This window comes from Argiope bruennichi, chromosome 10 (genome assembly GCF_947563725.1).
Source record: "Argiope bruennichi chromosome 10, qqArgBrue1.1, whole genome shotgun sequence".
Taxonomy (NCBI): domain Eukaryota; kingdom Metazoa; phylum Arthropoda; class Arachnida; order Araneae; family Araneidae; genus Argiope; species Argiope bruennichi.
Window position 1 is genome coordinate 81,937,308 of NC_079160.1, and position 13,510 is coordinate 81,950,817.

The 13,510-nt window shown below is 26.1% G+C and overlaps 1 protein-coding gene across 1 annotated transcript in view; it reads right to left on the reverse strand.

Annotated features, from left to right (window-relative positions):
• The window catches only part of LOC129989250 (anaphase-promoting complex subunit 1-like), a 73,419-nt gene that overhangs the window by 46,767 nt on the left and 13,142 nt on the right, over positions 1–13,510 (reverse strand). Inside the window, exons 6-14 of the mRNA XM_056097641.1 lie at positions 11,957–12,039; positions 10,631–10,853; positions 7,232–7,461; positions 6,037–6,210; positions 4,772–4,870; positions 4,392–4,548; positions 3,240–3,395; positions 2,176–2,307; positions 18–75 (exon numbers count right to left, since the gene is read on the reverse strand). Coding sequence (XP_055953616.1) covers positions 18–75; positions 2,176–2,307; positions 3,240–3,395; positions 4,392–4,548; positions 4,772–4,870; positions 6,037–6,210; positions 7,232–7,461; positions 10,631–10,853; positions 11,957–12,039 — 1,312 coding nt within the window. The remainder of the gene's footprint in view (positions 1–17; positions 76–2,175; positions 2,308–3,239; positions 3,396–4,391; positions 4,549–4,771; positions 4,871–6,036; positions 6,211–7,231; positions 7,462–10,630; positions 10,854–11,956; positions 12,040–13,510) is intronic.

Below are 13,510 nucleotides of genomic sequence, written 5' to 3' on the forward strand. Positions count from 1 at the left end.
AGTAAATTATTATTTACCTGTTTTTGAAACAGTTATTTCAGGTATTTGCAATCTGTAATATCCAATGGCTGTCTCCTAAATAGAAATTTTTGTTATAAAAAAAGAAAAAAAAATGTATTGACATAATTATCAATCTTAATTTCCTTCACACATTTTTACCTATTTTACTAAACACTTTTAGTTAAAGTGCTTGATGCTTATAAAGGTGGAATTTTGTAATGATTTATAAACTTTTTCCTGTTGTGCTAGTTTTGACATAGTTTGGCCTTGCTTCTTCTTAAAAAAGCATAGAAGTTTAATATTCTTGAAACTTAATTATTATTTAATAAATTAATTTAATTCTGATTTCATACCAGTGTTACTATCTTATAAAGATTAAATAAATAAGTAAATAAAACCTAACTCCAAGATTCCATAGTATTTATAATAATGAATTTATAAATTACTGACTAAAAAGTAAGAACAATATTTTTAAATCAATTTTTTACAATTTACACATCTATTTTACTATTTACACATAAGAAATGTGTAAATTACACATTTCTTCTATTTACATATAAGAAATGTGCTTTTAAAAACGTTTTTATTTTTTATGCTTTTTATTATCTCCTTTATGTTAAAAAAAAGAGAGTGTGTATGAGCATTTTAGCAATCTACAGGATACAAGCATTCACCCTAGAGCTACCAAATTTTGTACAGATATATTTTGGAGGATAAAAATGTACAATTCATAAAGATGGTGTTTTTTTTTTTTTTTTTTTTTTCCGCCTTTCCCTGAAATCTTAATTTATTAAAAATTGAGTGAGATTATGGTACTTTTTTTTTTTTTTGCAATAACATCAAAAAATATTAAAATATCAATGCACAAAATAAATTAACTTCAATTTACACTTAAATATCAATTAATATCAATTTATTGTTCATACAAATTTTCTCTAAATTGTGGAAATTTTTTAAATGTTTTGCATAATTTCAAATTTAGATTTCTATTGTTGCAAAGCCCAAATTGTTTACGTTGTGTCATCAAATATTTAATAACATAATTTTCATCTATTGTTGTAAGCTAAAGATAAATTCTGTTTATTATGCTAGGAATTAGAAAGTGAAGTTATTGTACCAATCATACAATTTGCAAATAGAAGATAAGACTATCTGGACAGTAACATATTTAATAGCATTATGAAGTCATGGGACTCAACTCCATTAGAAAGATTCATAGGAAGAAAAATTGGTGTAAAGCTATCGAAATAGAATTGAATAGTGATTTTAATGCCTGTTACAATATGATGCTTGAAAAATATTTTGTTGTGATAATCATAAACACCAAATTATACATAAATGATTTAATTAAAATTAAGAACAACCAATACTCCTGCTTCACCAATTGGTTGTCAAAGATAGCTAATATTTAAACAAGAAAAAAAAGTTAAGGAAGTAAAATTTATGTACATGGAATATGTTAATACTACGTTAACTAATATAATATAATATTAATAATAAACAAGTATCAAAAGTCGCAAAGAATTCATAACCGGTTCAATGATGCTTGTGACCATATTATGATCAAGAACATGTGAAAAATCTGCTCATTAATAAAAAAATTCAGCACAAATATTAAGGATAAATATTAACTTTTGATTTATATGTTTGAAAAATATTAACATGCAAATTAGAAAGAGTAAAGTTATAAAAAATTATTATTACATAGCTTTTCTTACAGTTGTTTAGCTCCATTCTTTATTTTAGTAATTTTACAAAATAAATCTATTTGCTTAAAATACCATGAGACATTAAATTTGTTTGAAATCTATTTTTTTCTATATTAAAAGCTGGTTTTTTCCCCCAAAAATTAACCATCTAGCAAAATAATTTTTATGTTTCCAAAATTCTTTCTCTAGCTTTTATCAATTAAATTTATATTTCAACAAATTCTGAAATAAAAAATACAAGAACATGGTCAAGACATCAGAACATTATATGAATTCAAGATAAAAAATTCTAAAAATGTCAGTTTGGGCTTGACAAGAAATAATAAAGAAAACTTTTCATATCTGAAATAACTGAAGTTTTATAGAAATCCTTATCAAATGAAACAATTTAATGCTGCTGTTTGAAAAACAAAGGGAAAACACTTAATTTTTACAATGTATTGGGGATTACAGAACAGAAACTTACCAGAGTTATTCGACTTCTAACGCAATCCCTAACACTTTTTATGGGACCAACTTGGAAAAATGACATTTCATCATTTAACACATTTTTATTTGGTTCTTCTATTATCATTGGTACTGGAGATAAGATCTGTGACTGAAAATAATAAAAATCATAAAAATATTAGCAAAATACAAGAAAAAATTTTAACCATTAGAAAGCAACAGATGATGCATGCTTTAATCCTAAAGCTGAATAAGTGAAATAAAAAATAGTCAAATAAATTCTTCACTGAAGAATTAACAAGAAATTAAATATACATAAACAGTTTTTGTTTTGCTTTTGTTTAGAGCCCTACTAGTACTATTTACCAATGAATTAGAACTTTTACCGTAACTCAAATCAACCCAGTTAAAAATATAGAAAATGGTTGGTTAAAGAGTGATTTAAATTTTGAACAATTAACACTTTTGTGAAAGTTTTTTTATGTTTAAACAACAAATGTCTCACAGGACCAACACAGCAAGAAGTAATGCACTGCAATATGCAATTGCTTTTCATAGTCATATACAAAAAATTAACAACATTTAGGTACTTTAAAAATTTTATTCTGCAAATATAACAAAAGAAGCCTCGAATATAAGATAAAGGAATATGAGTGCCAAAGGGTTCTCAGGGACAGAAATGGATTCACTAGGTAAGAAAATGAGAATGAAAATTAAAATGAAATTCAACTTGAACTTCAATAAAGTTATAAATAGTTTATGTACCAAGGTTCTATTAGTATAGCTATTAGCTTTTCTTTGAATTTTTGTAAGAGTTTTTCTGAACTTCTATATGCTGATACTGAAAAGATATAAATTAATTCAATGTAAGATTAGAATAGTTTCATTTCGTACATGAAATTTGTAAATTAAAAAGAAACTGATAAATATAGCTTTCTAAAAAATTTTTAAAAAGATTTTCAAATAATTTCAGATTAAAAAAAATATATAAAAAAATAAAATAAATTTAAAAAATATATTTAATATATATATAAAAAATATATTTAAAAAAAATATTGGCAAAAGTTGCATAAAAGCACATACCTCATCACCAAATCTTGTGCTGCTTGCACTTGGTGGTCTTGTAGATGAAATTAAACTGGGTCTTTTAGGAGTAGCATAAGAAGCTGCTATTGGATTTGATAACGATAAAATATCACTTGCTGGCCCAAAAATGTCCGCTACATGAACCTTACAGATCTATGGAGAAAACTATTGTCAGTACAAAGAAGCATACAATCACCAGGTTCAAAAATTTTCCTATTTACAAAAATTTCACCAAATTTAGATTGCTTTTCCTTTTAATAAGTCTAAATCAGTTTCAACGAAACAATATATTATTTTTATTTACATAATAGCAAAATTTTTTAAATCTTAATCCACTTAGAACAATTATAGGCATCTACAATGTTAAATCTATTATCATATTTAGGTACTTCAAAAATTTCATTCTGCAAATATAACAAAAGAAGCCTCGAATTCACATGTAAGATAAAAGTTCAGATACATTTAAATCATTTGTAATAAATCTGTTAGGCAATATATATATAATTCTGCCACTAGCATGCATTTTTTTCTGGGTTGAATTCCATTTTCAAACATTAATTGAAATAAATTTTAAGTACTTTATGTTTTTCATTTCATTTTGTAGTTTTTAGCAAATAGTAATTATTAATAATAATTATTACAAACAATAATTAAAAAATAATGCTTAATTATGCTTTTTAAAAGAAAAAAATTCTAATCCAAACAAAAACTTTTAATTCTCATTCTATTTTTGATAATTAAAAACAACTTAGTGCAAAAAAAAAAAAAAAAAAAAAAAAAAAAAAAAAAAAAAACATAAGTGTAGAACTTTAATGAATATCCAAAGAATCATTAAAAAATTTTGTCAAAATTTTCAAATCATTTTTCTGTATGTAACAAAACAGACTAGAAAGTGAGTACATGCTGATGCATGACATTAATAAATAAGTCAGATTTAATCCTTACTTTGTTTGTTTCAATTATATTTACATTTTATTTTGAAGAAACATGAAAGTTGTTTACACTAGAGTCAGTAATATAGATATTAGTTTACATGGAAAAGTACAAAAGTGGACTACTTCATTTCAGTTTTAAGAATAAAAATAAGAATCTGCATAATTAAAAAAATACATCAAATATTTGTTCATATATCAAAAAATTGTTCTTGACCTTGATTGTTCCTGTGTATAAAGATAATGTAAAATTTATATCCACAATTATGATAAGATTCAAATCTGGGAGGACTTCTGCATCAAGTGCTGATATGGATGAAGTGTTACCGAATATCCATTGCTTGGTAACATCAATTTCTTCAAATTTAACCAACCTAAAATACAAAAGCAAAATAAAATGATGATAAAGTGGATATTGCATTAAAAATAAATGGCAAATGAAAGTAAATATTCATAAGCTAAATGAAAGAATAGTTCCTTTTCTGACATAAATTGTTTCTATCCAGAGACTTATTACTTGTTCAAGGTGATAAATCTTTTCATATTTTAATAGAGAATGTAACAAATTCTAAAACTTTTCTTTTAAAGTTTACTTACTGCAGTAAATGCTGATCTTTTAAAAAATAGCAGAGAAAGTTATGTCCAGTAATATCTTTTGATAAGAATGCTTTTGAAGCCTTTTCTTGATGTCCAATGCTAGAAAATTAACCATTCATTAATATTAACAAAATACTTTAAAAAAAACACAATAAAATTTGCAAAATATAAACACACTACAGATCACATTTTTTTAACAATAAAGAATTTTTTATTCAACATTTTAGAACTAATTCATCCTTTCTAAGGCCGTGAGAAGTATACTTGTCACCAAACTCAAATTTTTTTTTAAATATTCATGATAAGCTATCTTATGAGCTTAGAGCTGCTAATAATCTTAAGAGCTGCTCTTAATAATCTAAGAAGCCACAAAAAATATTAATAAATTCTTTAGCTATATAATATAGCTTTAACAATAAAATTAATTACTAAGTAAAATTTTCAGATAGCTATGTGACTTTCAGATACTTAATAAGAAAAAGGTTTGGTAAGTTATAAGAAACTAAGATATTAGCTTACTTAAAACATAATTAAAAATATTACTATGTAATTAGAAAACTCAATAAATTTCAATGATATCAATGAATCTTTTTCCTAAGGTAATCTTAATCATCATAAATATCTTAAAATACTTTCATCGGATTAAAAAAAAAAAAGTCATCATTTAAAGAGATAATATTCTTCTCTACACAGTGAACCCATTACCTTTTAAAATTTACTTAATTAAATCAAGATTTTATAAATTCTATGACCACAAATTCTTCAAAGCCAAAAAATCTTAATCTTGCATTTTCATTTCATGTTTTTCTTTTTTCCAACCATCTTGGCAAGAGATTACAAGTTTTGTACTACATAATTAATAACTAAATATATACAAACCACAAAAATAATTTCTGATAAAAAAAATTCATTGCATTCTAAATAGAATGCTCATAATCAAGGAGTAAGACTTTACATTTTATTATATTTGTAAATGAAGCTATAATTAAATGCAACTAAATGCTGCTATTTAGAGGTCTACCAAAGTTATTTATAATAAAATATATTTAGATTTAAAAAACATTTAAAACTTTAATTAATTTTTATTCATTAGAAGTCACAATGAAAAAATAAAAATTAATTCCAAAAATTGAAATATTAATAGCCGATATTCTTATAACAGAACAATAGAAATAAAACAACAGTTTTCCAAAATAACTTGCAGATTAAAATAATTACACATTAATATATGATGGGAATAAATATCATTAAACTATGAAACATACCTAGAGGAATCAGTTGACCATTCATGGTCAAAACAGATGTCCGGAGCCAAAGGTTCCATAAACTTGCAAACATCATTTGTTTGTGCAAGAGCAAGAGAACTTCTGGAAGTACTTAATGGAGTAAAGTTATGTGGATGAGACTGACTACTAGTGATTGATGGTGGTTGAGATCGGCTGAAAATAAATTTGATTAATTTGAATGAAGAAAGAAATAAGAAAACAAAACAAGAAAAAAAAAATACTAAATGTGATGCATATCATAGCATTAAATACATCACCAACATAGCATATTCAGTAAGTTCCTTAAATATATTATTATTTTAGTCACTATTTAAATTATGCTCCAATTTGCTTTTTCCATTAATTTTTGCTTTCTTATCCAAAATTATTTGATCTATTTCAAGCTACGTTAAGAGTACTAGAGACACAGAAAAAACTATATGAAAATAATAGTATAAGTAAAACTTTGTTTTTTCCCAGATAAAATAATGGTCAGCAACTAAACAAAACTTGAAAGAAGTGTTTTTTTTTTCTTCCAAATTAAAAAAAAAGAAAAGAATCAATTTAAATAATATCAGAAAATCTATTTATTGAATAACATAGTAAGAAAGAAAACTTAATAATTTAAAAGGAAAAACACTTTTTATTTACTTATATTACGAGATATCAAGAAATAGAAAATTTTGAGAAATAAAAGGAATATATATATATATATATATATATATATATATATATATATATATATATATATATATATATATATATATATATATATATATATTGGCATTTATTGAGAAAAAAAAACAGGATTGTGCAGATTATTCTAGTTTAATTTGAATATCTCATTAGTAAATAATTCATATATATAATAAATAACATGAACATAAACATTTGTAGTGGCTTTAACTCTTAATGTGTTATTTTGACAACATGAAATTTTACTGCTTTTAAAATACAGCATCATTTATATGAAAATTTCAGAATGTCTTTTTAAAATTATTATTATTATTTGTTTGTAGAAAAAAAACTAGCCATAAGAATAATTTCAATGCGAAATACACTTTTGTATACAAATTAATTAATTTTAAGAAATGCCAAAGACTTCTGGCACACATAATATATACATCAACTTTCTACAAAGATCAATAATATTAAGAGTGTTTTAAAAACTTATATGCAACTTTTATACAAATACCTTAAGGTTGCCATGTGTGTAAGATGAGAAACTCCAGGACTAAAAGAGCGAGTTGCAGGAGAAGCAACACGACTAGAATAATTATGAAATGGACTTCCTATGTTCCCTGAGGGCGTTTGACTTGAAATATTTAGTTTACTTTTAGTAGAAACAGATGCACTTGTCACTGGTGTGTTACCAGGTTTGCAGGGTGTAGACATTTGAATATTTGCACATGCAAAATCTGCTTCCTGTAATGAGACAAAACATTAATTATTTTTAATGGAATTCATAATATAAGAATGAAGAAATGGTTTTCAATAAATTCAAACATACAAAGGTGATATTTAATGAATTTAAAATAATATTTTTAGTACATTAAATTGATCTGAAATAGCAAATAAACATTATTTCTCGACAGAATAGTGCGAAATATGATCGCAAAATGAATGGAAAAAAAATTCTAAGCACAATTAAATAAAATGATAAAACCAGCAAGAATTGTCTTTCTAAAATTTTCTTAAATACTTTTTAATAAAGATCTCATCCCAATATCCTGTCAGATAAAAATTGTGAACCTTGAATAGAGCCATGAAAGTTGTACAAGTGCTCAGATTTTTATTTTAAGAGCCTCTTGTATGAAAATTTTATATTTTGAAAAATAAGGGAGGGAGTAGGGGGAGAGACATTGTGAGTATCTTTTGGTTAGCAGATTGAAACAAAAACTGCACAGATAACAACAATTTTAGTAACATGATCACATAACAAATTACACTTATATAAGTTGTTGCATTTGTACGAATGCAAAAATATAAACAGATAGATAATCAACTCTTAGATGGATATGGTTTAAAATTAGACACATAATTATAATTTTAGCCTACACATCACACACAATTTCATTGATATAAGTTCTTGCATTCTTGAGTTCATCATTATCATGTTTACATGCAGGCAAATAAACCAGCAGAATTTCAACCCATAAATGAATTTGGATCAAAAATTTAAAATGGGTCTACACTTTTGATGCCAAAATTGTGTATTAAATTTTATTCTTTTAGTTCTTTCCATTTTGTAGTTATCATGTTGACTTAAACACAGATAGACAAACTTACTGAGAATGGACTTCATTCAAAATGTCGTTGTTGTTTCTTATGGCACTTGCCATGGACAAGCCCGCTGTTTGAAGACAGCCAATTTAAGCCTGCGGGGGAGCGCCTTTTGTTTCTACAGTAGTGCCATCTAGGGCTAAGAGAACGACTTAGCTACACACGTCACAACCCTTTATACGGGGCGGACTTCATTTACGCATACACAGATCTTAATTTAGACCTGAATCAGAGAACGATCACCCCTGATCCAGTACCCCCAATGGTATTACTCTCGACATGGAGGACTTTGTGACCACAACAGATTTAGACGCGCGTCAGCCACCAAGCATGAGGGGAATTTTTAGTTAGCGGGGTTCGAACTCGCAACCTAAGGGATGCGAATCCAAAGCTCTATCCCGGCCAATAAAGAATCTCTTAAAAGTTTGATATCGCAATGCTATAATGTGCGTTTAAAGTTATCGATTCTTAATTTTAAAGAGTGGCAGATACAATATTTTTAACCATCAGCATTTCATTGGAATCACTAAATGGACATTGGGTTACATGTAAACTTAAGGTTTGAACCATGTATAATAGTCATTCAAAATAAAATTACAAATTTGATGTAAGGACTATATATTAATTTTCATCCCTCTTACTTAACTTGATGTGCTCATAATATCAAAAATATGTTTTCCAGATTTTGGGAGTTGTTCTGAAACATGAAGATTCATCAAAACCTTGAAGTTAATTCATTTAATGATTACAATATTTTCTCTCTGTATAAAAGAATGTAAAAAAAATAATAAATAATAAACTAAATATTATTACAGTATGCAAATTATAAAAAAAGTTGTGCTTTACTTTATTTGTAAGGAACAAAATACCTACTTGCATGATATGATATAAATCATTTCAAAATACTTTTTAATTATAGCTTAACTGATTCACATAAAATTTGCTAATGTTGCAAAACTGAAACTAGTTCTTGCCTTCTTAAGTATCAAAGATTGAATTTAGTTTAAAGCATTTCTTTAAAAGGGGAAAGTTTTGCTTATTCTTAAATCAATTTGTGAATATTATAGTAGGAAATATAAGAAACCTGAAAGATAACAAAATAGATGTTAATTTTATTATATAAATGTATATACTATTAGAATATAAAAGCAATTTAGGGCATGTTTGATATGTAGGTATGCAATTATATATACCTTTGTATATATATCTCTCTCTTTGTATGTGTATACATACACACATAATAATATATATATTTTCCCCATTTTTTTTATATGCACTCATAAAATAAATTCAACTTTAGTCACATGTTTCCAAATGATTAACATAGAAGTTTCCAATTAAATCACTAATCACACACAATCAGAATAATCTTGCAGCTAATGTGTGTGTGTGTTTCAGAGATTTACAGACTACACTATTTGACCTACAGCTAACAAATTTGCACATTTCAAGGTGGAAAAGTGCAATTTAAAGGCATATTTTTTAGAATTTTAATTGATTAAAAAATTAGCATCCAAATTTTTATTTCTAAAAATATTATTGCACAAACATTGTTGCAAACATTATTGCAAAACATTTTACATTGTTTAAAAAAAAAAATTTATGATACCAATTTAATAGCTTTGCAAATTTTTCATGAACTTTGGCAATTTATTTTATTTTATTGTCTAGTTCCCAAAGAATTAGATTGCTCTGCAGTTCAAACTGTTTTCACTGTTTTATTAAAGATTTAATCACATTATTTTCTGCCATTGTTGAAAGCTTAAAAAAAAAAAAAAAAAAAAAACTTTCTGTTTAATATCTGTTTTAACAAAGTTTGCAAGACAAAAAAAAAAAAAAAAAAAAAAGTCATGTTGCAACACTGAGCAATTTAGAAGAAGGATAAACTAAAAATTAATATTTTTAATAACACCATGGTGTCATTAAACAATCTTCCAACAGAAAGGGTGATATAAACAATGGTCAGAACATAAAATAATTAAAATAGTATAGCTTTAATGTCTGACAATCTGACAGAATCATAGATATAAAGTTATATCTAAATGATTTAAATGAAATTAAATATAGCCAATATCTCAAATGTGCAATCTGGTTGCCACATGCAATTATTTAAAATATCTCCCATTCATATTCAAATATATATCCAAAATCTATTATATTTTTTAACATGAATGGAAGAAACAGAGCAGAACTGAATCTAGGAAATCAAGAATCTAATTTAATTCATAATTATACAATAAAATAAACAAATATCAACAAATATTCTATAGAGAAATACAGTAAATAAAAAAAATTCTAATCAAGAAGATACCTGAAATGTTGAAGTTCGTAATTTCCAGACAGAATGAGAACCTTTCTTGTTATAAGTCATGATAAAAGACGGATCAGAACTACAAAACACGATTTCCTCTGAAGAATCACAGAAATAATTAATCTCAACAGCTGCACCATTTACTTTTCTTTTTATAACAGGAGCAATATCATCCAAAGGATGCATCATGCTGAAGATGACAGGCAAATTGTCTATTTGATTTCTATAAATTTTAGATAAAAAAAATATTTAAAAATCTGTTCTATACTAACTGTAATATAATTAAATATTATTCAGTGTCTTTTTACATTTAACTAAAAAAATAATTGTTTGTTAACTTTAAAAAAAAGAATGAGATAACTCATTTTAATAAACAAAGAAAATCGTCATTATATTGGATTTATTAGATCAAGATTCTAATTTTCATTACAAATCAAATTAATTCCATATGAGCTTATAGTACTCAACTTCAATAACATTGGTTGGATAACTACATGGGTGAAAATGACATTATATGAAAATGAAACTGAAACTGAAATGATATTATATCAAAATGACATTATATTTTAATCAGAACTGAGTAGATGAGATAGAGAGAGAGAGAGAGAGATCTTACACACTAAGTAGCATAAAAAAAATTATGAATCAAATCCAATATCAATAAAAAAAGCTAAATGTTTGACATCTGGATTTCTATATTCCACCCATATCTATATTTTATTTTATTTCTGTTACTGCTAATATGTATGAAGAAGTTTGAGATGCACAAGTTGTGAATAATTCTACTTAAATAAACTAAAACTGCACTTAAAATTAAGTTATGTATATTCTATTCATATTTTAAGACTTATAAAACTGTATTAATATTTTGATTCATACCTCCCAGAAATAAAAATTTTAAAAATATTAACTAGCTAATTCCTACAGTCCAATTAAAATAGTATAGTACAACAGTAATAATAACAGTCCAGTACTACTAACTTAATTAAAATTTAAAACTATTCAATACATATTCTATTTGAAAATTGTGAAAAGTCCATTTAAAAAATTAAAAAGAGTATTTGTCTAAAACAGTATTAAATTTCATGAGCATCAAAAATTAACAAAGGAAATTTATTTACAAATAAAATAATTAAAGTAAAAAAAAAGAATAGTTTTAACTATCAGAATAATGATATAATTAATATGGTTCCTTTTCAGTTAAAACTAGTATACATTACAATATCATTTCCAAAATTAGAAGAAAAAATATCACAGTAAACATCTACAATAAAAAATAAGTAAAATATAATAATAAAAAATAAGTAATCGATATTTGGCACCTACTGTTTTGATGTGTTTTCTTTTCGGTCAAGAGCAAGATTCCTTTCAAGTATCACACCATACTTAGAAGTCCATGCCCTAAGAACCTGCAATCAAAATAAAAGATTGAGTTGAAAATTGTTTTCCGATATTGGGATAAATTTAGATACATAACACTATAATTACTCTCTGAAAATATATTGAATTTTTAATTATTACTTATGCTCAAAATATCAAAACATAGTACATTCCAAATGCATTAATTAAAGAAATTTCTGTGATTACTTGTCCAGTAAGATTCTCTTCATCTTCATAAATATTTAACAGCAATATTCTAATATTTCAAAAAATGAAATCAAATTATTTAAAAAAAAATCTTATCATTTGAAGAACTCTCTAATTAATCTATCCAAAGTTTCAAAAAATCTATTTATTCTTATCAAAATTTTAACGCAAGGAATTTTTCAAATTACCATCTCAAGTTCTACTACCCAGTAAGTAGAAATTTCAACTAAGTTTCAATGAATTAAGCAGTATATTTGAAAGACACTTATATCTGCTCCTATTTCAAAGTGAGGAATGAAATTGCTGTTTTCTCTGCATCAAGAAAATTTAAGGGTTATTCAAATCGAAATGTTCTGTTTCATCCTTTTTATAACAATTATTCCAACAAAAGATATCTCCCTCTTTTAAAAGTTCAATACAAAATATTAATTAAGCTCTATACTAAAAAAGCAATCAAAATCGATAAAACTTCGAGAGATAAAACAACAACAACAACAATTGTGATATCCTGATACTGACAATTCTCAAAATTATTGTATTACTGTATTTATTTAAGATATTTTATATCGAACCAATTCCATTTGTAATTCATTTATTAGATTTTTTTTTTCTCCCTCACTCCCATATATATACAGGGTGATCAAGAAATAGCAGAAGGTGTTCGGAGCCCTGTAGCGTGTTACGTACTGGACGAAATATGACAAAATTTGGCCACCATACACATTTAAGTATGCGGTTTCGATTTATCAAGGGAAAAATAATTAGTATCAAAAACGCCGATAGGGGAAATTTTGGCGCTGCGATCGAAAACTTTACTGTGTAACTTGCTGATACGGGTACTTTGTGACATGACATCGAAGGTAAAAGGAAGGGTTGCGGGAATTTATGTCATTCTGCAAGAATTCGCCCGCCGATTGCGTTGTCACTACGTGAACGCGCCTTATTAGTCAAGCTGTTTTATCAACGGGATGAAAATGCCAGTGCTGCTCTGCATGAATGCCGACGGTTAAAACAGTTACGTAGAGGACCGATGACCATAACTAACTTACGAACAATGGTTTAAAGATTCGAAACAACAGCAATTCTTGGTGCGCAACCAGGCAGAGGACGTAAAATTATCAAGTAGGAACAAGTTGAAGAAGTTGCACTTGCCGTTATGGATCAGGCGATAGCTAATAAGCAGGTTATCAGCAATACTCATTCAATTTCACGACAAACAGTTCCGTTCTCGAAGATGCAGAAGATATTGCGTAAGATCCTGAAATTTTATCCGTATAAGATAACACCCATTAA